This window comes from Tachysurus fulvidraco, chromosome 26 (genome assembly GCF_022655615.1).
Source record: "Tachysurus fulvidraco isolate hzauxx_2018 chromosome 26, HZAU_PFXX_2.0, whole genome shotgun sequence".
Taxonomy (NCBI): domain Eukaryota; kingdom Metazoa; phylum Chordata; class Actinopteri; order Siluriformes; family Bagridae; genus Tachysurus; species Tachysurus fulvidraco.
In genome coordinates, this window is record NC_062543.1 from 14,520,519 (window position 1) to 14,544,553 (window position 24,035).

General features: G+C 42.1%; 4 protein-coding genes across 9 annotated transcripts in view; 3 read left to right on the top strand and 1 right to left on the bottom strand.

Moving 5' to 3' along the window:
- LOC113636638 (WD repeat-containing protein 87-like) overlaps positions 1-24,035 on the bottom strand; it is an 873,260-nt gene that overhangs the window by 520,217 nt on the left and 329,008 nt on the right. The window lies entirely within an intron of this gene.
- The window catches only part of LOC113650946 (kinectin-like), a 683,852-nt gene that overhangs the window by 366,217 nt on the left and 293,600 nt on the right, over positions 1-24,035 (top strand). The gene's annotated exons all lie outside the window — the stretch shown is intronic.
- si:ch1073-224n8.1 (zinc finger protein GLI4) lies at positions 8,937-13,645 on the top strand. Its single transcript, XM_027159517.2, has 3 exons — positions 8,937-9,553; positions 9,944-10,449; positions 10,566-13,645. Exons 1-3 carry the CDS (start codon positions 9,318-9,320, stop codon positions 11,534-11,536), a joined length of 1,713 nt encoding a protein of 570 aa, XP_027015318.2. The 5' UTR covers positions 8,937-9,317; the 3' UTR covers positions 11,537-13,645.
- Positions 16,406-24,035, top strand: part of ltbp3 (latent transforming growth factor beta binding protein 3) — a 35,900-nt gene continuing 28,270 nt past the window's right edge. The window contains exon 1 of one of the 3 annotated variants that reach the window (XM_047809361.1): positions 16,406-16,962. In XM_047809361.1, coding sequence (XP_047665317.1) covers positions 16,719-16,962 — 244 coding nt within the window. In that variant the 5' untranslated portion in view covers positions 16,406-16,718. The remainder of the gene's footprint in view (positions 16,963-24,035) is intronic. The other 2 variants (XM_047809359.1, XM_047809360.1) reach the window with 2 other exon arrangements.

A 24,035-nucleotide genomic window follows, 5' to 3' on the forward strand; every position in this document is an offset into this window, starting at 1 on the left:
TTCATGTTCAGGTAAACATGCTTCTTTTTGAATGCCGCCCAGGACTGGGCTTCAGCAGGCAGTGCGGCGCTCAGCACCAACAGCAGAACCAGGGCGAACACACGGATCTCCATGACCATATCTGTGGAGACAGAAACAAACAGATGGCACAAGAAAAGATGATTAGCATTTTTTAGCTTTCAGGATTTTCAGGCCCTTTTGTCATTTCCTGTTCAGAGAATTGTTACAAAGTGCAGTTTCCTGTTAAACGTCACCAAATCAACAATTACTTTACTACACTATTTTACGTGAAGCCAAACAAGTCCATGTGTAATAATATAAACCTGTAAGTTGCAGCTTCACTACTGTCAAGAGCTGTTTAGAAGAAAAATGGAAGATGGACGTAGAAATCCTTTAAATGCTCAAATGAGAAACAGAAAGTTTGTTATTTATTCTCAGGCAGAAGTTTGGCAAAAGTGCTGGCTAAATAGCATAAGAGGTGAGTTGGATAAGATACAGACCTTTATCACACCTGCAGTTCCGTGCTTAGCATGTATCGAGAGTTTATAGAGTAAAAATCCATTTACCTTAAAGAGCAGGAATCTGATCACTAAGTCGTCTGGACGTTTTCTTATTCAAAAATCGGTGTCTGAAATCTCACAATATATTTTTGCTCCATTCTTTCCTCCACAATAGATCAGCTTTATATAGCTTTGAAAGCCCAGTTTGGCAATATTTGTTTTTTTTCTTATCGAATTCTGTCCCGTATTTGGAGACATAGGTGGATTGTAATCAAGGTCAAACCACAAAACAATAAATAGAAAGTCAAAGTCCACTGCTGTTGATCAATAAATAAAGCAGCTTTACAGAAGAAAAGAAAGAGAAGAAAGATTACCTTTTTTTCCAAATTAAATTACTATTTATCTCTAACATTTATGTCTAATGAACAAGCCTGAGATGTTAGTGAGGAAAAACTGCCTGAGATAATATGAGGAAGAAGCCCTGAGAGGAACCAGACGCAGAAGTGAACCTCATCTTAAAGGTGGATGTTTGAAAAATGCTTCAGAAAACTGAGTCAGTAGACTAAGAAATCAAACGTGTAGCCAATTAGCATAAAGGGGCGTGTCTTATCAATATATTTTTCAATTGTCTTTTGTGTATTGCAATTTTTGTACTTTTTGTATTGTCTTGTAACTTAATGTCTTCACTGTTTTTTGTCCTGCACTGTCTTTTGTCCTGCACTGTCTTTTGTCCTGCATTGTCTTGTTTGTCTTGTCCTGCACTGTTTGCACAAGGTTGCACAGTTGCACTTTATGTGGCTAAGACTACTTACATGTCCTTAGCCCTGTCTTTGTTTTATGTAGAACCTTGATCCTGGAGAAACGTTGTCTCATTTCACTGTGTACTGCAACAGCTATATATGGTTGAAATGACAATAAAAAGCTTCTTGACCTGACTTGACTTGAATATGCGGTGGAGAGAGTGTTCAGTGCGCATGTCTGACATTAGCAGAAAAGGGCGTGTCTTGTCAATATGCGGCAGAGAGAGTGTTCAGTGCGCATGTCTAACATTAGCATAAAGGGGCGTGTCTTGTCAATATGCGGCAGAGAGAGTTTTCAGTGCGCATGTCTGACATTAGCCAAAAGCGATTGAAACATTGACATGCCGGATACCTGCCGTTACCTCTGCCTCGGGTTCTAGGTGTTGAACGTCGTCATCCACGTGAAACGGAGCTAAACCTTTAATGCTACAACACACAGTACTACAACAACACATTTATATTACCATAGTATTACTCATTGTGTTCATTTATTGATAAAAAATACCCCCTCGGCCAGCTGCCCCAGCAGTTTCTGCCATAATATTTGCCTGGGTTACGTTTGTATCTGTGGGCGGAGCTATCAAAACAGGGGTGACACCCATTTGGGTTAGGGGCGTGTTTGTTTTGGTGATTTCAAATGTCAACATTGGCTTTCAAACATTGTGCACCGCACCTTTAATTTGGGTGACACTGGACAGGAAATATAAATAATGTCCTTCCTACAACAGTTTGTACTCGAGCAGATTTGTGTAACCAAGAGCTCCTGAGGAACAGGACAGCTTCATTTCTGAGTACATTACAGACTTAACACTAATTCCTTCCTGCCAAAGTCTTCAAATGTTCACTGATGAAGACCTGAGCACAAAGCTGACTGAAGCAAGGATAGATAAAAAAAACTGTGTACTGTGTTTCAAGAATGATTGTAAATATAAAGTGATGTTTAGCTTGAGTGTGAGACTGTGTAAAGCACACTGACCAAATCAGTTCCATCATTATTTACTTTTTACACAAAATCCCTCATGAAAATGATCCTTTAAAAAAATAACGATTATAATTCATTAGTTTGATGTTCTGTAGATATGAGCTGCTAAAACTGAGTGTTTGGACAGAAACCACAAGACAGAACAAACTACAAAAGGTGACGTGTTCTGGTGATTTGTGTCAAGAACTAAAGAGAATCTTTTGAAGAAGCTAAAAAATATAAAATGAACCAAACCAAGTCAAACCAAACAGCAGAGAAAATGTTTCAGTGATGTGTAAAATTCATTTAATGAGGATCAGAGACATTGATTATAAAGTCCATAGGAAACATTTTTTCACATAAAACATTCCAGTGACGTATTTATTGTACAATTAACCCACAATCTTCATATCCATAGAGTACATGTGCGCTCACACGTGGCTTTGTATTAGACCACAAAAGACATTTCTTTCACTCAGCATTAAACTAATGGTGTTCTACTATAACTCGGTACCTTGAGGGAAACCTTGAACCTCTAAATTCTTTCAGATTGGTAATGCACAGGATAACCCCGCTCACATGCTACTGTAACGTATTTAAGGCCCTGACTACCAGAATATGTACACGGTGGTGTCATGTCTCTCGTGGTGCACGTGACCACAGTGAACCTTGCAATGCTTTCATAAAGATTCCCGCCTAAAGGCCTGCCGCCTCTCTGACATATAGCTTGGACCTGAGTATCAGTAGCCTTTATGAAGCTGTTCTTGTATTTGCAGGTGCCACCATAATTGATGTTCTCATATGTAATCTTCTGGGTACATGAAGGCGTGTTCATGTTCAGGTAAACATGCTTCCTTTTGAACGATCTCCAGGTCTGGGCTTCAGCAGGCAGTGCGGCACTCAGCACCAACAGCAGAACCAGGGCGAACACACGGATCTCCATGACCATATCTGTGGAGACAGAAACAAACAGATGGCACAAGAAAAGATGATTAGCATTTTTTAGCTTTCAGGATTTTCAGGCCCTTTTGTCATTTCCTGTTCAGAGAATTGTTACAAAGTGCAGTTTCATGTTAAACGTCACCAAATCAACAATTACTTTACTACACTATTTTATGTGAAGCCAAACAAATCCATGTGTATTAATATAAACCTGTAAGTTGCAGCTTCACTACTGTCAAGAGCTGTTTAGAAGAAAAACGGAAGATGGATGTAGAAATCCTTTAAATGCTCAAATGAGAAACAGGAAGTTTGTTATTTATTCTCAGGCAGAAGTTTGGCAAAAGCGTTAGCTAAATAGCGTAAGAGGTGAGTTGGATAAGATACAGACCTTTATCACACCTGCAGTTCCGTGCTTAGCATGTATCGAGAGTTTATAGAGTAAAAATCCATTTACCTTAAAGAGCAGGAATCTGATCACTTAGTCGTCTGGACGTTTTCTTATTCAAAAATCGGTGTCTGAAATCTCACAATTTTTTTTGCTCCACTTCTTTCCTCCACAATAGATCAGCTTTATATAGCTTTGAAACCCCAGTTTGGCAATATTTGTTTTTTTTTTCTTATCGAATTCTGTCCCATATTTGGAGACACAGGTGGATTGTAATCAAGGTCAAACCACAAAAAAATAAATAGAAAGTCAAAGTCCACTGCTGTTGATCAATAAATAAAGCAGCTTTACAGAAGAAAAGAAAGAGAATAAAAATTACCTTTTTTCCCCCAAATTAAATTACTATTTATCTCTAACATTTATCTCTAATGAACAAGCCTGAGATGGTGGTGAGGAAAAACTGCCTGAGATAATATGAGGAAGAAGCCCTGAGCGGAACCAGATGCAGAAGTGAACCTCATCTTAAAGGTGGATGTTTGAAAAATGCTTCAGAAAACTGAGTCAGTCGACTAACAAATCAAACGTGTAGCCAATTAGCAGAAAGGGGCGTGTCTTGTCAATATGCAGAGGATACAGTGTTCAGTGCGCATGTCTGACATTAGCCGAAAGTGATTGAATCATTGACATGGCGGATACCTGCCGTTACCTCTGCCTCGGGTTCTCGGTGTTGAACGTCATCTTCCACGTGAAACGGAGCTAAAACTTTCACGCTACAACACACAGTACTACAAAAACACATTTATATTACCATAGTATTACTCATTGTGTTCATTTATTGATAAAAATACCCCCTCGGCCAGCTGCCCCAGCAGGTTCTGCCATAATATTTGCCTGGGTTACGTATGTATGTGTGGGGCGGAGCTATCAAGATAGGGGTGACACCCATTTGGGTTGGGGCGTGTTTGTTTTGGTGATTTCAAATGTCAACATTGGCTTTCAAACATCGTGCACCGCACCTTTAATTTGGGTGACACTGGACAGAAAATATAAATAATGTCCTTCCTACAACAGTTTGTACTCGAGCAGATTTGTGTAACCAAGAGCTCCTGAGGAACAGGACAGCTTCATTTCTGAGTACATTACAGACTTAACACTAATTCCTTCCTGCCAAATCTTCGAATGTTCACTGATGATGACCAGAGCACAAAGCTGACTGAAGCAAGGATAGATAAAAAAACTGTGTACTGTGTTTCAAGAATGATTGTGAATATAAAGTGATGTTTAGCTTGAGTGTGAGACTGTGTAAAGCACACTGACCAAATCAGTTCCATCATTATTTACTTTTTATACAAAATCCCTCATGAAAATGATCCTTTAAAAAAATAACGATTATAATTCATTAGTTTGATGTTCTGTAGATATGAGCTGCTAAAACTGAGCGTTTGGACAGAAACCACAAGACAGAACAAACTACAAAAGGTGAAAAGTCAACTCAAACAGCAGAGACAATGTTTCAGTGATGCGTAAAATTCATTTAATGATCAGAGACATTGATTATAAAGTCCATAGGAAACATTTTTTACATAAAACATTCCAGTGACGTATTTATTGTACAATTAACCCACAATCTTCATATCCATAGAGTAAATGTGCGATCACACGTGGCTTTGTATTAGACCACAAAAGACATTTCTTTCACTCAGCACTGAACTAATGGGGTTTTAACTCGGTACCTTGAGGGAAACCCCGAACCTCTAAATTCTTTCAGATTCGTAATGCACAGGATAACCCCCATCACATGCTACTGTAACGTATTTAGGGCCCTGAGTACCAAAATATGTACACGGTGGTCTCATGTCTCTCGTGGTGCACGTGACCACAGTGAACCTTGCAATGCTTTCATAAAGATTCCCGCCTAAAGGCCTGCCGCCTCTCTGACATATAGCTTGGACCTGAGTATCAGTAGCCTTTATGAAGCTGTTCTTGGGTCTGCAGGTGCCAGGAATATTGATGTTCTCATCTTTAATCTTCTGGGTACATGAAGGCCTGTCCATGTTCAGGTAAACATGCTTCTTTCTGAATGCCGCCCAGGTCTGGGCTTCAGCAGGCAGTGCGGCGCTCAGCACCAACAGCAGAACCAGGGCGAACACACGGATCTCCATGACCATATCTGTGGAGACAGAAACAAACAGATGGCACAAGAAAAGATGATTAGCATTTTTTAGCTTTCAGGATTTTCAGGCCCTTTTGTCATTTCCTGTTCAGAGAATTGTTACAAAGTGCAGTTTCATGTTAAACGTCACCAAATCAACAATTACTTTACTACACTATTTTATGTGAAGCCAAACAAGTCCATGTGTATTAATATAAACCTGTAAGTTGCAGCTTCACTACTGTCAAGAGCTGTTTAGAAGAAAAACGGAAGATGATCGTAGAAATCCTTTAAATGCTCAAATGAGAAACAGGAAGTTTGTTATTTATTCTCAGGCAGAAGTTTGGCAAAAGTGCTGGCTAAATAGCATAAGAGGTGAGTTGGATAAGATACAGACCTTTATCACACCTGCAGTTCCGTGCTTAGCATGTATCGAGAGTTTATAGAGTAAAAATCCATTTACCTTAAAGAGCAGGAATCTGATCACTAAGTCGTCTGGACATTTTCTTATTCAAAAATCGGTGTCTGAAATCTCACAATATATTTTTGCTCCACTTCTTTCCTCCACAATAGATCAGCTTTATATAGCTTTGAAACCCCAGTTTGGCAATATTTGGTTGTTTTTTTTAATCGAATTCTGTCCCGTATTTGGAGACACAGGTGGATTGTAATCAAGGTCAAACCACAAAAAAATAAATAGAGAGTCAAACTCCACTGCTGTTGATCAATAAATAAAGCAGCTTTACAGAAGAAAAGAAAGAGAATAAATTTTACTCTTTTTTTTTCAAATTAAATTACTATTTATCTCTAACATTTATGTCTAATGAACAAGCCTGAGATGTTAGTGAGGAAAAACTTCCTGAGATGATATGAGGAAGAAGCCCTGAGCGGAACCAGACGCAGAAGTGAACCTCATCTTAAAGGTGGATGTTTGAAAAATGCTTCAGAAAATTGAGTCGGTCGACTAACAAACCAAACGTGTGGCCAATGAGCAGAAAGGGGCGTGTCTTATCAAGCAGAGCGGCGGAGAGAGTGTTCAGTGCGCATGTCTGACATTAGCCAAAAGCGGTTGAAACATTGACATGGCAGATACCTGCTGTTACCTCTGCCTCGGGTTCTAGGTGTTGAACGTCGTCTTCCATGTGAAATGGAACTAAACCTTTAATGCTACAACACACAGTACTACAACAACACATTTGTATTACCATAGTATTACTCATTGTGTTCATTTATTGATAAAAATATCCCCTCGGTCAGCTGCCCCAGCAGGTTCTGCCATAATATTTGCCTGGGTTACGTATGTATGTGTGGGGCGGAACTATCAAAACAGGGGTGACACCCATTTGGGTTAGGGGCGTGTTTGTTTTGGTGATTTCAAATGTCAACTGGCTTTCAAACATCGTGCACCGCACCTTTAATTTGGGTGACACTGGACAGGAAATGAAATATAAATAATGTCCTTTCTACAACAGTTTGTACTCGAGCAGATTTGTGTAACCAAGAGCTCCTGAGGAACAGGACAGCTTCATTTCTGAGTACATTACAGACTTAACACTAATACCTTCCTGCCAACGTCTTGAAATGTTCACTGATGAAGACCCGAGCACAAAGCTGACTGAAGCAAGGATAGATCAAAACAACTGTGTATATTTCCCCACCAGAACACCAGGGGGTTTGTGTATGACTGCATATGTGGAAAATAATATTTAAATCTGGTGTTTTATTTAAGCATTAGACTAGATGGAGATGGATGTGTGGATACGAGGTGCTGTGAATTAGATGTGTTTTACAGCCAGGGCTATTAACCACACTGCACATTCTGATCAATCTGAGGCCAACATATATGATATGAACTAAAATCATTTTAGTCCCAAATAATTGTGTAATTTCATTCTCACATGAGGTTGAACAATCAGATCAATCGGTGCATTTCAGGATAATTCATTATCAGGAAAGCTGCAAATTCTGCGAAACTTTTAAGGACATCTGTATAATCTCCGCCTACAACATCTGTGTCTTTCTAGCTGTTTGTCTTGAAACTATTCCAATATGTTAGGGTAAGTATCTTGTTTTGTGTTTTCGGGATCTCTGTAATCATGCCTTGTTCTGTCCCCCAGAATGGCTCTGAATTATTTACAGTCCACTTTTATTGATTTTATTTATTTATTTACCAAGTTTCCAGTAAGCTTGATCTTATCAATGCTGATGTGTATGACAAAGATAAACAAGGTGACAGGTGGACTTTTTAAGCCAAATCGAGGATAACACTACAACAAAGTCAGCATGCAATACTGCAGAACAAATGACAATAAACAGGACAGTGAGGAATAACAGGAAGCACTGCTGGTGTACCTTTGGTGATTATACTAGCATACAAACAACAAACAAACACTTTGTTCAGCCCCCATTCATTTTTGTGTGTGTTTATATATTTTTACAATAATTGATGTACGAGTTCATTTATTCTTCATATTTCTTATTAATTAATAAAGAAATAATAATAATAATAATTGCCAATATTATATTATATAATTCACATATAAATGTAGAAAAAAACAGTCAATAAACAAGCAAATTAATCCATATTTATTATTTTAATTTCTACATTTTTACCATTATTTTCTATTTATCTTTAGGCCACCTTTGTTTATTTGAGAATGTATTTTCTGTCCTGTTAATTTATTTTTTATTACACATTTATGACTCTATTAACAATTAATGATTCTATCTATCTGTCCATTTATTTATTTACATTTACAGCAGACACTCTTATCCAGAGTGACTTACAATTTTTTTTATTTCAGTTTAAACACCTGAGCAATTGAGGGTTAAGGGCCTTGCTCAGGGGCCCTGCAGTGGCAACTTGGGGGACCTGGGATTCGAACCAATGACCTTCAGATAAATAGTCGAACGCCTTAACCACGGAGCTATCACATCCCCTTATTTATTCTGCCTCGAGGACCAGGTGGAACTTCACCGTAAACTTAATGTTACTGTTCTCCTGTTTCTAAAAAAAAACGTCCTTAACACATTCACACTAAAAGTGACGCCTTGCTAAAACACATGAGCCGGTTTCTCTGCTGTCTAACGTCCCTTTCACGGTTTGTTTACATCATTAGCTTGTAGCTAACAAGCTAACCAGGCGCTTGGTAGCTACTTCCGTCGCATCGTGACGCGCGGCACACGTTGATGACGTGTCAAATTGCGTTTTCAAACGTTTGTACCGACTGCTATCTTGTTACTGAGTTGCTGGTTTATCTGTAGGATCGTTAGAATGTCGTGAAACACAGAATATGCAAAAGTAAAACTGCCATTTGATCGAGGTTGTAGCTGTGGCCTCGACGTCATCGAGCCGCGACGAGACTTTGGACCAATCAGAAGTCAGAACTGGGACGGACGGGTTTTATTGTGGGGGGAAAAGGGGGGTCTTGCGTGTGCATGTCGGGCGTGGGGTCTGTTATGGTGAACTGGTGCGTAATAAGTCGGGTTTGTTTACTGTTTATCGAAAGGACTAAAGTAAATACTACTGAGGACCGAAGCGATCTCGTGTAAACAGTCGGATTGACGGGATTTCGTGATGAACTCGAAGCGAAACAATGCGGGTGAAAATGGAGGTGGAGGAGGAGGAGGAGGAGGAGGAGGGCGCATGAACCCGGTGAACGAGACCCAGGCGGTCGGTACACACCGGAAACCGGGCAGCGCGAGCGCCCCGGGTAAAGCCGGTGCACGAGCGGACAGGGTGGATCACGCGCACGACCCCAGGAACACCGTGACTGTGTCCTCACTCCGGTCCCGTCTCGGTCCCACCATCAGGTACCGGCTCCGGTTTCAGTTGTCTGACTCTCTAAAGTTTAAAGTCGCTAATGCGTGAGCAGAAAGTCAGTGACGTCATAAACACGTCCTCGTTCACGTCCTGACGCGTCACGTGATGAAAGGATTGTTGGTTTGTTGTACAGATGAGATTTCGTTTTTTTTTCTATAAGAAGCCAACCTACAACAGCATGGAGCGATGTGGCTCTGTTATTCTTTTTCCACAACAGTGTGTTTTGTTCCCCTTATACCTCGTATACTATAATACAATCCACTCAGAGACCAGTGATGGGACCAGTGGTGATGAGCGATGAACCAGGAGAATGAAATGTTCATTAAAACAGTACTGTGTTGCAGTAGTAACAGTACTATATATGTTGTTGTCCCCGTCAGGTCCGCTCTGTCCTCCGCCGTGGAGACGCTGCTGGGAGAGATCGCGGCGGTGATGTCGGAAACCGAGGACGAGCTGCTGTCCAAAGAGCGTGAGAACGAGAGGCTGAAGGCTCGACTAGACGCATCCGAGCGCGAGCTGAAGACGCTGCAGGAATGCCTGTGCAGCGCTCAGAAGCTGATCGATCAGCTGCAGGGTCCGTTCAGCAGCCATCCTCCTCTTCCTCCTTCCATGACCGGGCAGCATGGCTACACCAACCAGGCACAGCCCACGAACGCGGCTCGCCTGACACACCGTGGGGCTGGAGACGACACCGACCCACGCTGTTTCGCCAACAGTGAGGCAGAGCTGAGCGGTGCGCTCGGAGACGCCATTCACGGCTTCGAAGCCAGGGACGAGTTCAAAAGCTGCCACCTGTCCATCCAGGCGGACGGCACTGTCACCAACAGCTACTACGACCCCATGGCCGTGCACAATGCCGGCATGTGCCACGACGTCAACAGGGCAGGTGAGAGAGCTCGTTTCTTCAGCTGGTAGCAGTTTTTTTTTTTCCTTTACTAAAATGAAATAAAAATCTGCTACATTTTATGAGAATGGTAAGCTACAGGTTTTCTCTGTTCGCAGGTGAGATGAGTGATCGACGGCTGTCTCACCCTCCCTCACACTCTCCTTATGGGGTGAAAGAGGAACAGGCTCCTACGTCAGGGCCAGTGCGCGTGAGAGGTGACGCCGAACACGGTGGCCAGAGCGAGTGCGACCAGGGTTATGCCCATGTAGTAGAGGAGCAGGGAGTTCCACGTTCACGGAGACAAGCCACTAAGCACGCTCCCGCTTCTGGCTCGCATAACGGCCCTTCTTCATCTTCCACCGGAACACCTCCACAGGGGCCGTCTGGTCTCCGTGCCTCCTCCAGAGCCGTGTCCGCAGCTTCCTCTAGACAGAGTCCCGGTACGAGCGACTCTTCCCCTGACGGCCGCCGGCGTCGACGCCCAGCCTCTGAGCTGATGGGTGAGGTGGCCGGTGAGCGGCCGCACCTGTGCCTGGAGTGTGGCAAGACATTCCGTCTGCTCTCAAGCTTGAAGAAGCACCTGCGCATCCACACCGGAGAGAAGCCGTACCCGTGCAGCGTGTGCGGACGACGTTTCCGCGAATCTGGCGCGCTCAAGACGCATCTGCGTATCCACACGGGCGAGAAGCCGTATGCGTGCAGCGAGTGCGGCGCTCGTTTCCGCCACCTGGACGGCCTCCGCAAGCACGGCCGCACGCACACTGGTGAGAAGCCGTACGCCTGCGGAGTGTGCGGGAAACGCCTCAGCCGCCTGCAGCACCTCAAGCATCATCAGCGCATCCACACTGGCGAGCGACCATGCCGATGCCCTCTGTGCCAGCGCTCGTTCCAGGACGCCGCTAGCCTCAGGAAGCATCTGATCAGCGTGCACCAGGGAGAAGCGGGTGCCGAGGAAGCCCACGAGAGGCTGTCAGCCACCGAGCTCGGAGAACACGAACTCCAGGGCTCAGTGGAGGACGAGGAGATGAGGTTTGAGATGTGGGAGGAGGAGCGAGAGGAAGGTGACACCGCCGTGGACTGCGTGTAGAAGTGCTCAGAAAAAGAAAATCACCCAAGATTCCGATGATGGCAAAATGCTGATTTATTATTATTATTATTTTTATTATTATTTTCCTGTCATGAACTCAACATGGAGCTGTGAAAAATTAACGTCCATCATGTTGGAGACGGAGAACTCCGTCCTAACCCTAATTAAAACAATCCCGGCTTTCCAGAGCGTGTATGTAGAGCTACATTTGTATTGTATCCTGCTGACTGAAAGCTTGACCACATTCTAAAAGAAGTTTGGGGATCCATTTGCTTGTCGTGACGCGGACGTCACGTCGTCATCACGTGTTTCTGGTGTCAGGAATCCCACAAGCTTCGTGCTTCTCTGGAGGATCTGTCATGTTCCTGGGTCTCTGTCGTAGTTAGGTCTAATGTAATTATAGGTACTGTGGAGAACAGAACTGACCATGTCAGACACACACACACACGAAGCTTTCGGCTGTGTGTCCATCACTTTCGCAATAAACGTTTCATTTTACTTTTCACAATATTATATTTAAAAATTGTAATCTTTTCCAGTACCTTTTCAAAAACACTGTAAAATGTGACACATTTCTTAATTTCACTTGATTTCCATGTATATTTTTCTGCCCATGAAATGAGTTGTTTAGACCAATCGACATAAAGGAGGTGGAGTCAGTTACGCAGAAAGGGACGGAGCATGTCAGCACAGGTCTGAACATGGTGTGGAAAATTTACATACTGCCGCTTTAAAAGAAGAAAATTTATGATAACTTGATCGTTCTTGTTGGAGCAGCAATCGTTAGATGTTTGTCAATCATCAGTAGCCAATAATAATTTAGCAGATTCTCAGTCAGTTCAGCGCAAAAAAAATGATTCATTTAGTGTAAACAAACCAATACATGCCGAGGATCGGGCGACTGTCAGACCGCCGACACATCTCTTGGCTGTCTGGCTGCGTTTCAGGCCCTGAAGTCTGTTTATTCTGACAGAGAGAAGAAACACACGCCCTCTTCTGGTCAGACTGAAAACTGCAGGTTGGGGATTTATAAAGCGTAAAGATATTTTCCGTGTTTTAACTCTTTACCTCCTGACTTCTTGATCTTTTTGTTGTTTCTCTGTACAGTTTATAAAATGAACAGAAAGATCCGAAATCTTAGTAAAATGAGGAACTGTTTGTTTTTTTCCCCCTCATTTTTGTGCGTTACTTCGATCTTATTAATAGTTTTGCTGAATACCGTTGAATACACACGATGACGAGAATAGGGATGTTGAAGCGTTTAAAAACGTGCTGCCCCCTAATGGTTAAAATAATAAACTGCATGATTTTTGCTTTTTTTTTCCCACTCGTTTGTTTTTCATTTTATTCGTATCTCTTTTTTTAGTTAGTATTCCATCCACTCTTGTTGATATTTTTTGTTGTGTATTGCTAATATAAAAGAATAAAAGAAAAAGTATGAGAAAAAAACGCTTAGAAACGCCCCCTTATGGTCAAATCAATGAAACTACATGTTGAAAGTTTATAAAACAGATTTAGTTCATTTTGTTCGTGTTTTTTTCCTTTGTTTACTGTAATCCCTGCTCTCTTACTGAACTTTTAGAAAATGTCCGCCCTCTTATGGTCAAACCGAGGAACTGCATGTTGGATGATTTTTTTTTTTTGATTGTTGTTGTTTGCTGTTTTTTTATCCCTAGACATTTGTGAATATCTCATTTAAAACCCTTTTCAGATTTCTTCTCTTTCTTTGTGTTTTCACGCCTTTCACACTTGCATGTTTTATCCTTTGTGCATATTATAACGTGTTATCATAAGTTTGAAAACCTTTAGTTTGTATTTACAGCCTTTCTTTTTAATCTAGTGTAAAAAAACAAGCTAGTTCTGTAGTAGCTAAACTAATACCAACACGAGTCGTGTTTTATTAACACCCGGACGTGTAAATAACCTTTAGATATATCTCGTTTTAGTGTTCGATAAATGTGAGTAAATAAAAGTTGCTAAATGTTACAGAAACCGGACGGATTAGTTTTACTGTTACTGTGTTATAAGGTTTTATTTCCTCAATAAATCCAAGCATGCGTTTTTGTAAACCTGAAGTTGTTTCTCCGTCATAAAAATGTCTTCAATGTCTTTTGTCTTCTTTTTTTCACACATGGCCACATGGTGCACCGTTGTATATTTGTATATAAGTGTGTGTGTGTGTTTGCACAATGACAATTACTGTGGTGTGTGTGTGTGTTTGCAAAATATGACAATTGCTGTGATAAAATCTTTCTTTTTTTGTCATACTTGACCACAGCCAACACACACACACACAGAGTTGTGGAAGACTTTCTCTGAGTGAGTAATTGTTTCACACACACGCGTACACTTTTATTCATTGTGTGTGTGTTTCTGACACTGAGACGGTCTTTGACTCACAGGACGTATTTTAAACCAGAATGAGGGTGAAGGTTATCTTGTGGTTAAACACACACACACACACACACACACAGTCTTGGCCCACTCAACCCTGGGGTGAGTAAGAGATGCATTTTTGTCAGGGTTGTATTTCATTTTATTTATTTTTTTCCAATCTGAGACTGGAAGCTGGTTTCTTCACATTTCTTCTATACCAGTGGTGTGTGTGTGTTTATGGTAATCGTTGTTAGCCACTGTGACGGTGGAGATCCGATGACGTTGTCGTGGTGACATTCCTTCCCTTGAGACTATACACAGCAGTAACAGAATATATTAAAGATTATTATTATTATGATTCAGTGCGAGTGTGTATCAGCGAGAGTGTGTATCAGTGAGAGTGTGTATCAGTGAGAACAGTTCAGGTGAGCTTGTAATAGAGATGTTAGAAATGTGTAGTATATGTTTTATTATCTATCTGTCTGTCCATGTAAATAATATGTAAATCTGTCTGTCCGTCTTATTTTTTTATGTGAGTGTGTGTGTGTGTGTGTGTGTGTGTGTGTGTGTGTGTGTGTGTGTTTAAGACTGTCCAGACTCATGTGGTCATTTCCGTAGCGACTAAATGCAAACATTCTCACTTTTCTCAAAGGAAGTGACTCAACTCATTCTTCTTCTCCCTCTTACACACACACACACACACGTGCACAGACATGCTTTGTTTCACTTCATCCATATCAACCTTGCTTACTGTTCTCTCTCACACACTAGGATTTCACAGTTTCATAAACATAAAGATATTCCTCTCTGTAATGTGTGTGTGTGTGTGTGTGTGTTATCATAGCCAACAATAATGCAGCATTCCATTTCAGTCACAGATCCGAACACATTCCAGAGCTTTTGCTTGAGAAACACACACACACACACACACACAGTGATCATGTCTATTTTCCAGACGCTGACTCAGTGTGTGTGTATTTTAGAGAGAGAGACTGTGGTATTAAATCCACCAGCTCTGCTCATTCAGGCCGCTCGTGAGGTCAGGTGTGACGCAGGAGAACTTCTTCACGCACTTTATCAAACACACGCCTTCAGGTTTGCAGGAATTACATTTTTTCCCCAGACACAAATCTGTCATAATTGATTCTAATATAACTTTTCTCCAATAAATATCTCGCACGCAGCTCCATGTGTCGCGTGGAACATGTAATCACATGAAAATAAACAAGGTGTAAAAATATGTGAAATGAAATATGAGAAGCGTGACGAGAGAAAATGAAACGTGTAAAAGTCACACAAGAAATACCAAATGTGCAATCACGTGTGAGAACAAGTTATACCGTACAATAAAATGTCAAATCATAGACAATATATGTTTAAAAAAATGTCATGTGAAAATAACAGCGTTTAAAATAAACGTGGAAAAGTCACTGTTCAGTAAAGGATTTATCTAACGTCTCTCTCTCTCTCTCTCTCTCTCTCTCTCTCTCTCTCTCTCTCTCTCTGTGTATTTGTGTGTGTGTGTGTGTGTGTGTTTGTGTCTGTGTTTGTGTGTGTATGTGTGTGTCTGTGTGTGTGTGTTTGTGTGTGTGTATGTGTGTGTCTGTGTGTGTGTTTGTGTGTGTGTGTGTCTGTGTTTGTGTGTGTGTGTGTGTGTGTGTGTGTGTATGTGTTTGTGTCTGTGTGTGTGTTTGTGTGTGTGTGTCTGTGTTTGTGTGTGTGTGTGTGTGTGTGTGTGTGTGTGTGTGTGTGTGTGTGTGTGTGTGTGTGTGTGAGCAGCAGGATAGAAGGTGATCCAGGAGGAAAGAAACAACACACCACTGCTGCTCCTACTGGCGATGTGAAGCACGGTAATCGAACCGACTCTTGTTTCAATGAATCACTGATTTGAATTGATTTGATTTGATTCTACTGGATCATTTTCCAAAGATTCGGTGGTTAACTGAACTCACAAGTGAAATGTCATGGCAGTGAAACGAGGATAAATAAGTATTTAAGTGTTAAAGTTAAAAAAAATGTAAATAAGAATAAGAGTTAAATTAATAAATAAAACAAGTATATATATATATATGAGGAAATAGATAAATGTCAGAGTGTTCGTCATTATTTACATTATTATTTCATCACTGAAAGCGAGTTATTTTCGCAGTTTCTACATAGAATTTAATTTAAAACTGAACCCACAATTCTTACATTAGTGTAGACTTTTATAAAGGTGTCTAACTTGTGGTTCTGTGTGTTGTTGTTGTTTTACACTGATGTTATTATGGAACTTATCGCACTTTATTTTCTACTCTAATGATTTGCCTCCTGAACGAATCAGAGAGTAAAAGATTTGATTCCGTCTACTGTGCTGAACTAGACGAGTCGACTCAGTAAAAACTAATGAATCATTACGCACATCACTATGCTGTTGCCTCGAGCCAGAACCGCCTGCACCGGATTGGTCTCGCTCCTCCTCTCCTCCTCTTCCTCTCCTCCTCTTCCTCTCCTCCTCCTGCTGCTTCTAAGTTTCTTCAAAACTTTTTAGATGCACACACACTCATACACACACACACACACACACACACGCGCGCACACAGCTGGAAGACGTGGTGCAGCTCGGTTTAACTCGACCACGAGCTTTTGGACTTTAGGATGTCTCGTGCGCTCCTATTTATTTAACCGAATTAATGTTGTTATAGGAGCAGAGACACAATGTGTTTTTAATTTCTTTTTCTTATTATATTTTCCGTTTTAGTTTTTTTTTTCTTTTCCTTTCCCGTCCCCAGTCCAAACGAGCCGAGCGCGCGCGCGAGATGCCAGCATGCGCCCGGTGACGCTTCCGCTGCTGCTGTTCGTCTGTCTCGCGCTCCGGAGACCGGCGGCGTGCGTGGAGCGTGTGTCCACGCGCGAGCGCTTTAAGGTGGTCATCGCGCCGCTCATCTGCAAGCGCACGTGCGAGCGCAACGGTCAGTGCCGCGACACGTGTGAACAGGGAGACAACACGACTCTGATCGGGGAGAACGGACAGGCCGCCGACACGCTCACCGGACACGGCTTCAGAGTCGGTAGGTTCCCCAAACCCTTCTCAAGTCTTTACTATTAACACTGACGCTTCATTCATGTGTTACAGGCTGCGTCAGAAACTAGGAATTTTTGCGTACTTGTGACGTCACACATATTCTAATCGGAGCTAATTGGTTGTATTGTTAGTTGAAGTGTATCCTGTGTGCTGCTGTGCACAATGTGTCATGTTCACCCTGCAGATCCAGAACCTCCAAACCCTGCTGCTGTTCACTTGGAGTGAACCTCCATACCGTCAGAACTCGGTGCTCAGAATCCTTCCTGCTCGCTCTGTGCAGAATAACGATTAACGTGATCTGTTCACGCTGCCAGGTTCCTTTCCGTCTGTAGTCCAGTGATGCAGCAGGACGGGTTGGAACGGTTACTGATGTGCACGACTTTCATAGCACCCGGAGTGAGGAAGTCAGTGTGGAGCAAGCAGCAGGTTCGAGGCAGTTTGAGGAAACTGTGAGAACATTTCCACTGCTTTTTTACCCACCAATAAGAGGATGCCAAAGTCATGACACAGCTACATTAACAGCATTTAGCAGATGCCCTTATCCTGAGCGACTTACATTTTTATACAAGTGAGCAATTGAGGGTAAAGGGCCTTGCTCAGGGGCCCAGCAGTGGCAGCTTGGTGGATGTAGGAATCGAACTCGCAACCTTCCGATCGGTAGCCCAACACTTTAACCTCTAGGCTACCACATCCCAAATACAGTAGTGACGACGGCGTAAGTGAAACATAAACATTAGAAACGGAAAATAATCCTGATTACCTCATCGTCACTTGGAACATTCTTTGTGTTCATGTGATTTTTTTGATGATTGATAATGTAACCAGATCGTATGAATCAAATGGCTTTAATTGTACATCTACCGCCAGAGAATCTTCATCAACATCAGCGCACCGGTTTCTGTCACAGAAACTAAACCGTCACTCGCTCTCCATGTAAAGCAGAGATGCGATGCGGCAGCGCTTTAGTCCTCTAACCTACAATTTCATGCATTTTTTAGCTGCTAACAGTGAAACCCGACGACACGTATTTTTCTCCTGTGTTAAACGACAGTAACGTTGCGAGCAAAACCAAAAAGGATGTCCTCAGAACGACACATCCGCTATGTGCTTTTACACAGCAACAAATTATCCCCAGAATCGCCAAAACACATCAGAAATATTTGTGTGTAAAAATATCTAATGCTGTTACACACTCTCAGTGAATGAGCTTTTTTTTCGGACAGTTTAGTCTTTGTGTGATAAAAAAAAATCAAATTAAAGCTTTCCAAAAAAACAACAACACACAAACCCACACCAAGTCGTGATCGCAACTTCCTCGGTTGTAAATCCTGAGTTTTTACGAGGAGCACATAAACACAGAAGGTGTTTCACGTCTGAGTGAATGAGGTCCAAGTGAGATGTTTGAGACAGTAATAAAAACCGACTTCAAATTGGACGGATAAATGAGGATTAGCCGAAGAGCCGAGCGCGATCGTACGCGGGCTTCCTGTAGAAGCCCATCTGGTCTGGTTTTCATGTATTGTAGGGAAAAAAATGCTGTTTTTTTTTGTTTTTTTTCGATTGTTGTTTTTATTTTCCTTCTTGGCCGCTGTAGGATTTTGTGATTTGTTCCTTTGGGTTTCGTCTCTATCAAGTGCTCGAGTTGTGCCGGGTTTAATTGTTTCCTGGGTTTCGAGTGCGTACAGATGGACACAATTTCGTTCCCAGGCCTAAACCCTGGCGGTGTGTGAGCTTTGATGTGAGACGCTAAACGGTCGCTGGGTTTTCGTTTCAGTGCAGGACATCATAATAAAAAAATGACGCAGGATAATGATGAATGAATTCTGTCGTTTCTCTTTCGTGCTCTTTTAGTCTTTAATGCTTTCTCCATATCGTGGCTCTGTATCTCGTTGTGCTCGTGGTGAGGTGTGGTGCCATAGAGTCTACCCAGCAAGGTCTATAGTCTTTAACACACACACACACACACACACACACACACACACACACACACACACACACACACACACACACACACACACAGCCGACGCACTCGTTTATTCCCTTAAACATTTATCTTCATCTCTAGAAGTTTCCACTCTGGAGTTATAGAGTAATGTGTGTGTGTGTGTGTGTGTGTGTGTGTGTGTGTGTGTGTGTGTGTGTGTGTGTGTGTGCTTTATCCTCCTCTGTTTATATCTCATTTATAGCTCATGTCCAAGCTAATACATATCCAAGGGTAATTTGTTATTTAAAGCAAAGAATGTCTGGGACAAATGAGACAAAACAATTGTGTGTGTGTGTGTGTGTGTGTGTGTGTGTGTGTGTGTGAGGGGAAATCTCTCACACAGGGTTATTTTGGAATACTAGCTCTCTCTCTCTCACACACACACACACAGACACGCACACACAGACGCACACACATACACACACACACACACACACACACACACACACACACACACACCAGGATATTTGAATGTGACCAGAGCCCAAAATAAACCAATGTGGCAAAAATAAAAGAAGAAGCTGATTAATGGTCTAGTGAAAGCTACATTTATGGACATCCAAAGCCAACACACACACACACACACACACACACACACACACACACACACACACACACACACACACACACACACACACACACACACACACACAGGAAGAAAATCATCCTGCTAATTAAACCAGTAAAAAATGTGTAGCTAGGATGTTAGTTTTGAAACATTCTGTCAGGAGCAAAGACTCCGAAACTAACAAGAGCTAGCACGTTACAGCGAATGTTCTGTTTGCTAGCTCTACACCTTTGGCAATCTACCAAACACCAGAAAGACTTAAAACAGCTTAGGAAATGTTGCTAGTACGTTATCACATTGAGTGGAATAGCTAGTCAACTAGAGGTTAACTTCTCGTTCATGGGGGTTTTGATGCTGCTAAGGTCTGAAAAAAACCATCATCATTCGATATCTGGAGAAGGTCCACATTCCCCACAAGAGGACTGTTTTATTTTTTGGGCGCTACAGCTTCCATAATTTACAGCTTTCTTGGCTGGGTTTGGAATATCAAGGCTGAGAATGTAATATCTGCGATGGGTCTGGAATAGTACGGATGGGTCTGGAATATCAAGGATGGGTCTGGAATATCAAGGATGGGTCTGAAATATCAAGGATGGGTCTGAAATAGCGAGGATGGGTCTGGAATGTTAGGGACGGGTCTGGAATAGCGAGGATGGCGAGGAAGGGTCTGGAATGTTAGGAACGGGTCTGGAATAGCGAGGATGGATCTGGAATAGCGAGGATGGGTCTGAAATATTAGGGATGGGTCTGGAATAGCGTGGATGGGTCTGGAATAGTGAGGATGGGTCTGGAATATTAGGGATGGGTCTGGAATAGCACGGGTGTGTCTGGAATAGTGAGGATGGGTCTGGAATATTAGGGATGGGTTTGGAATAGCGAGGATGGGTCTGGAATATTAGGGATGGGTCTGGAATAGCGAGGATGGGTCTGGAATATTAGGGATGGGTCTGGAATAGCGAGGATGGGTCTGGAATAGCGATGATGGGAGTGGAATAGTGAGAAAGTTTCTGGAATATTAAGGATGGGTCTGTAATAGCGAGGATAGGTCTGAAATATCAGAGATGGGTCTGGAATATCAAGGATGGAAGTGGAATAGTGAGGAGGGGTCTGGATTATTAGGGATGAGTTTGGAATAACGAGGATAGGTCTGGAATATCAAGTCTGGTTCTAAAATAGCGAGGATGGGATGGTTCTGGAATATCAGGGAGGGGTTTGGAATAGCAAGGATGGGTCTGGAATAGTGAGGATTAGTGTGCTGTACCCGCTCAGCTGCCATTACTAGACGTTGACTCACAGTAACTAAACAGGAGAAAAGCTCTCTTAAATCCTTGCTGTCATTTCACACATGCTGAATACATTCGCTCTCAGAGCACAGAGCTGATACGCCTCTCTCACTTTAGCAGCCTATAGTCATAAGTGTGTGTTTGTGTGTGTGTTTGTGTGTGTGTGAGAGAGAGAAAGAGAGAGAACATATGGATGGTGAATTTTAGACGTCATCGAACCACACACAGGGACTGAGGTTTTTAGTGATTCAGCCTCGGGCACAGGATGATGAGTCGCTTGAGGTTTCTGCAGAAGTGGGTGATGTTTGGGTTGGTCAGCTGTAGCTCACACACAGGGACTGGAACAAGCCAAGTGAATGTTTGGTGAGGCCTTGCCGAGGTCTTGCCGAGGTCTTGGTGAGGCCTTGGCAAGGACACACACACGCACACACACACACACACACACACACACACACTCCTTCTATTGTGATTTTCCTACCTCGGAGTGTGCAGGTACAGCCATGACACACTCATGATCTTTCACATTTCCTGAGCTGCGGTTTAACCCATAGCCAAGCCCACGTCAGTAATGTGTATCTGTCAACACTGGGTGTCTTCTCCTGCTGCTGGAATTCCTGAAGAGCTCGGTGGCGACATGCATGGGGAAACAAACCCTCCGTGTCATGAAAACAATCAATGAACAGTTCAAGTTTTTTTATTGTTTCCATTATACAAGAAGGAGCTTCTGCTACAGAAAATAAATCAACAGCTCAATCAGAATATCAGCTGGGATCAAATTTTGAGGAGCCGTTTAACCGAGAAGCAAGAAGCAGCCATTTTAGCAGCCAGTGACCATATGATTTTTCCACACGTTTGTCTAAACGGAGGCTAAAATGGGAGATTAAAATTGCCACATTGTACCCTGTAAAAACAGTCAGGTGTCAGAGAATTGTCCACTTCACATGTTGTCTCCTCCTTTCCCCGAGTGAGGGATCAGTAACCAGAGCGGACAAAACAGTCCACAATACAGCTTCTCCTTCTGCTCTTTCGCTTTCACTCGCCTCACTTTCACACACATACGCCACATATTTTCATCCTTTTTTTGCCTCTCATTTTTCCAGCTTTCATCCTCCTTCCACCTTTAACTCCTTCATTCCCCTCTCTCTCTCTCTCTCTCTACCTCCTGCATGTTACCAGTTTCATACACTTCTCTTTCATCTTATCTTTTTTCTCTCTCCCCTAGTAATACCCATGGAAAAAGCCGTAGGTCATGGCTCAGTGTGGGCTGAGTGTTGAAAAACCACAGCAAAAATACACCTCTGTGTGTGTGTGTGTGTGTGTGTGTGTGTGTGTGTGTGTGTGTGTGTGTGTGTGTGTGTGTGTGTGTGTGTGTGTGTGTGTGTGAGTGAGAGAGAGACTCTTTGAGACGAGTGTTTTGCTCCAAATGATCTGTCGTGGGTTTGCTGCGTCATCAGCTGGTAGTGATAGCCTGTGTTTAAGGTCTTTACGAGAATAAGCTTACACACACACACACACACACACACACACACACACACACACACACACACACACACACACACACACACAGAACATTGTCTTTTACAACCAGTGGTGGTTTCTATTCGTTTACGTTTACTCACTGGAGCGTATATAGCTAAGTTTTCGAGTCTGTCTCGGTCTTTCACAGTCTCTCTTTCTCTCTGCTTATTGATATCACATCTCTCTGGCTCGGATGAAGCTCCGTATTTATTCCGACCTCAAAGGGGATTTCTCCGCAGCGCTCCCGACCACAGCCCCATCAGCTGCAGCACGGAAAATTTCGGCTGCTATGATAAAAAAAAAAAAAAGGAAAATGAAAAAAAAAAAAAAAAAAGAGGTTGGAAATTTTCAACAGTCCTACACTGGCCAAAGCTGCAAAAAGCGTCAAGACCAGAACAAATATTCTGGAGGTAGAATGTGTGTTCTAGTGTAACTCAGAAAGGTCATGGCCTCGGTTCTAATGTTTTTTTACCGAAGCCAATTTTCCTTGCGGTGAAAGAGACCAGTTATTTACAGCTCTCATTAGAAAGTGCAGAGGCAGCGCTGCAACAGGCACAAATAACAGTTTCTCCTCACGGTTAGCCGACACGCTAACACATTTTTCGCTCAGCAAGGTGTTTAAGGACTACTTACTCTGTGTAACTGTAATAAAATACTAACAACAACAACATAGAGTTAATGGAGTGATTAAAAGACACTTCTCTGTGTACGAGGTGGAACGTAAGCTGACCTAAAGGATTAAAATCAGCCTCAGCCTGGATTCTGATCACTGAACTTTTTATTTATTTCATGTATTGCTCTAGTTATCTCCTTTTATTGAGCTAACTTGTTAATAAGCAGTTAAAATAGCTACAGTACAAACTGCTGGGCAGCTCTGCAATAGGCACGGATTTATCTCAGAGTTAGCCGAGATGCTAGCACGTTTTCCACACATGGCAACGTGAAGTTTAAAGACTAATGGCGTGAAATCGTAATTCAAAGCAGAGCAGAGAAAATTGTAAAACACGGTTAATATAGTTTCCGAAGTCATTAATGATCATAGGTTGTGTTTTTAAAGCCCCTTTTTTTTGTGTAACTGGATCCTGAGGTAAATTATATGTCTCAGAGAAAACAGGTGGACAAAAAAACCAAACAAAACAAAACAAAAACCTCTCATCACTGCTGCTCTAAACCTTTTTTTTAATGAACTGAAGTGAAGTAGTTTCAGACTTATGTAATATAGCTAATGGTTTAGCAGGCAGGTCATTTAGCTAGCAAGCTGTGTTCCTAATATGAAGCTTTAGAACATTAAATACAGTAATTTTTTCATTTCATTAGTTTTATTCAAGCTAATATTGAGGTTACATGAGAAAGCTTAATGTAGGCTAACTAACTGGCTAGACTTCATCAGGTTTGGTAGCTAGCTAGCTCATACAGTCATAGGAAGCTACATGCTGTGGATCTGTTTGCTAATACATTAGTGCTTTAGTTAGCCAACTTTGATACAGTTTGGTTTTTTTTGATGGGTGAAAGATATTTCTTTTTTAAGAGATTTCCTTAAGAGAGAGAGTGTTGAGCATGATGACATTTGTCCTGTTGTGACTTTAGTTAGCTATGCTAACTTGGAGCAAACAGTAAATTTCTACTAACAAAAAGTTTGTATTTGATCTGATGGTGGTTGAGTACTATAGATAATGGAGTACCAGACATACCATGCCCTTAAGGAG

Bases quoted from the DNA above. Each gene is read 5' to 3' on its own strand.
- si:ch1073-224n8.1 (XM_027159517.2), top strand. From the start codon at position 9,318: ATGAACTCGAAGCGAAACAATGCGGGTGAAAATGGAGGTGGAGGAGGA. The intron at 9,554-9,943 runs GTACCGGCTCCG...TGTCCCCGTCAG, and splicing joins CGTCTCGGTCCCACCATCAG to GTCCGCTCTGTCCTCCGCCG. The intron at 10,450-10,565 runs GTGAGAGAGCTC...CTCTGTTCGCAG, and splicing joins CCACGACGTCAACAGGGCAG to GTGAGATGAGTGATCGACGG.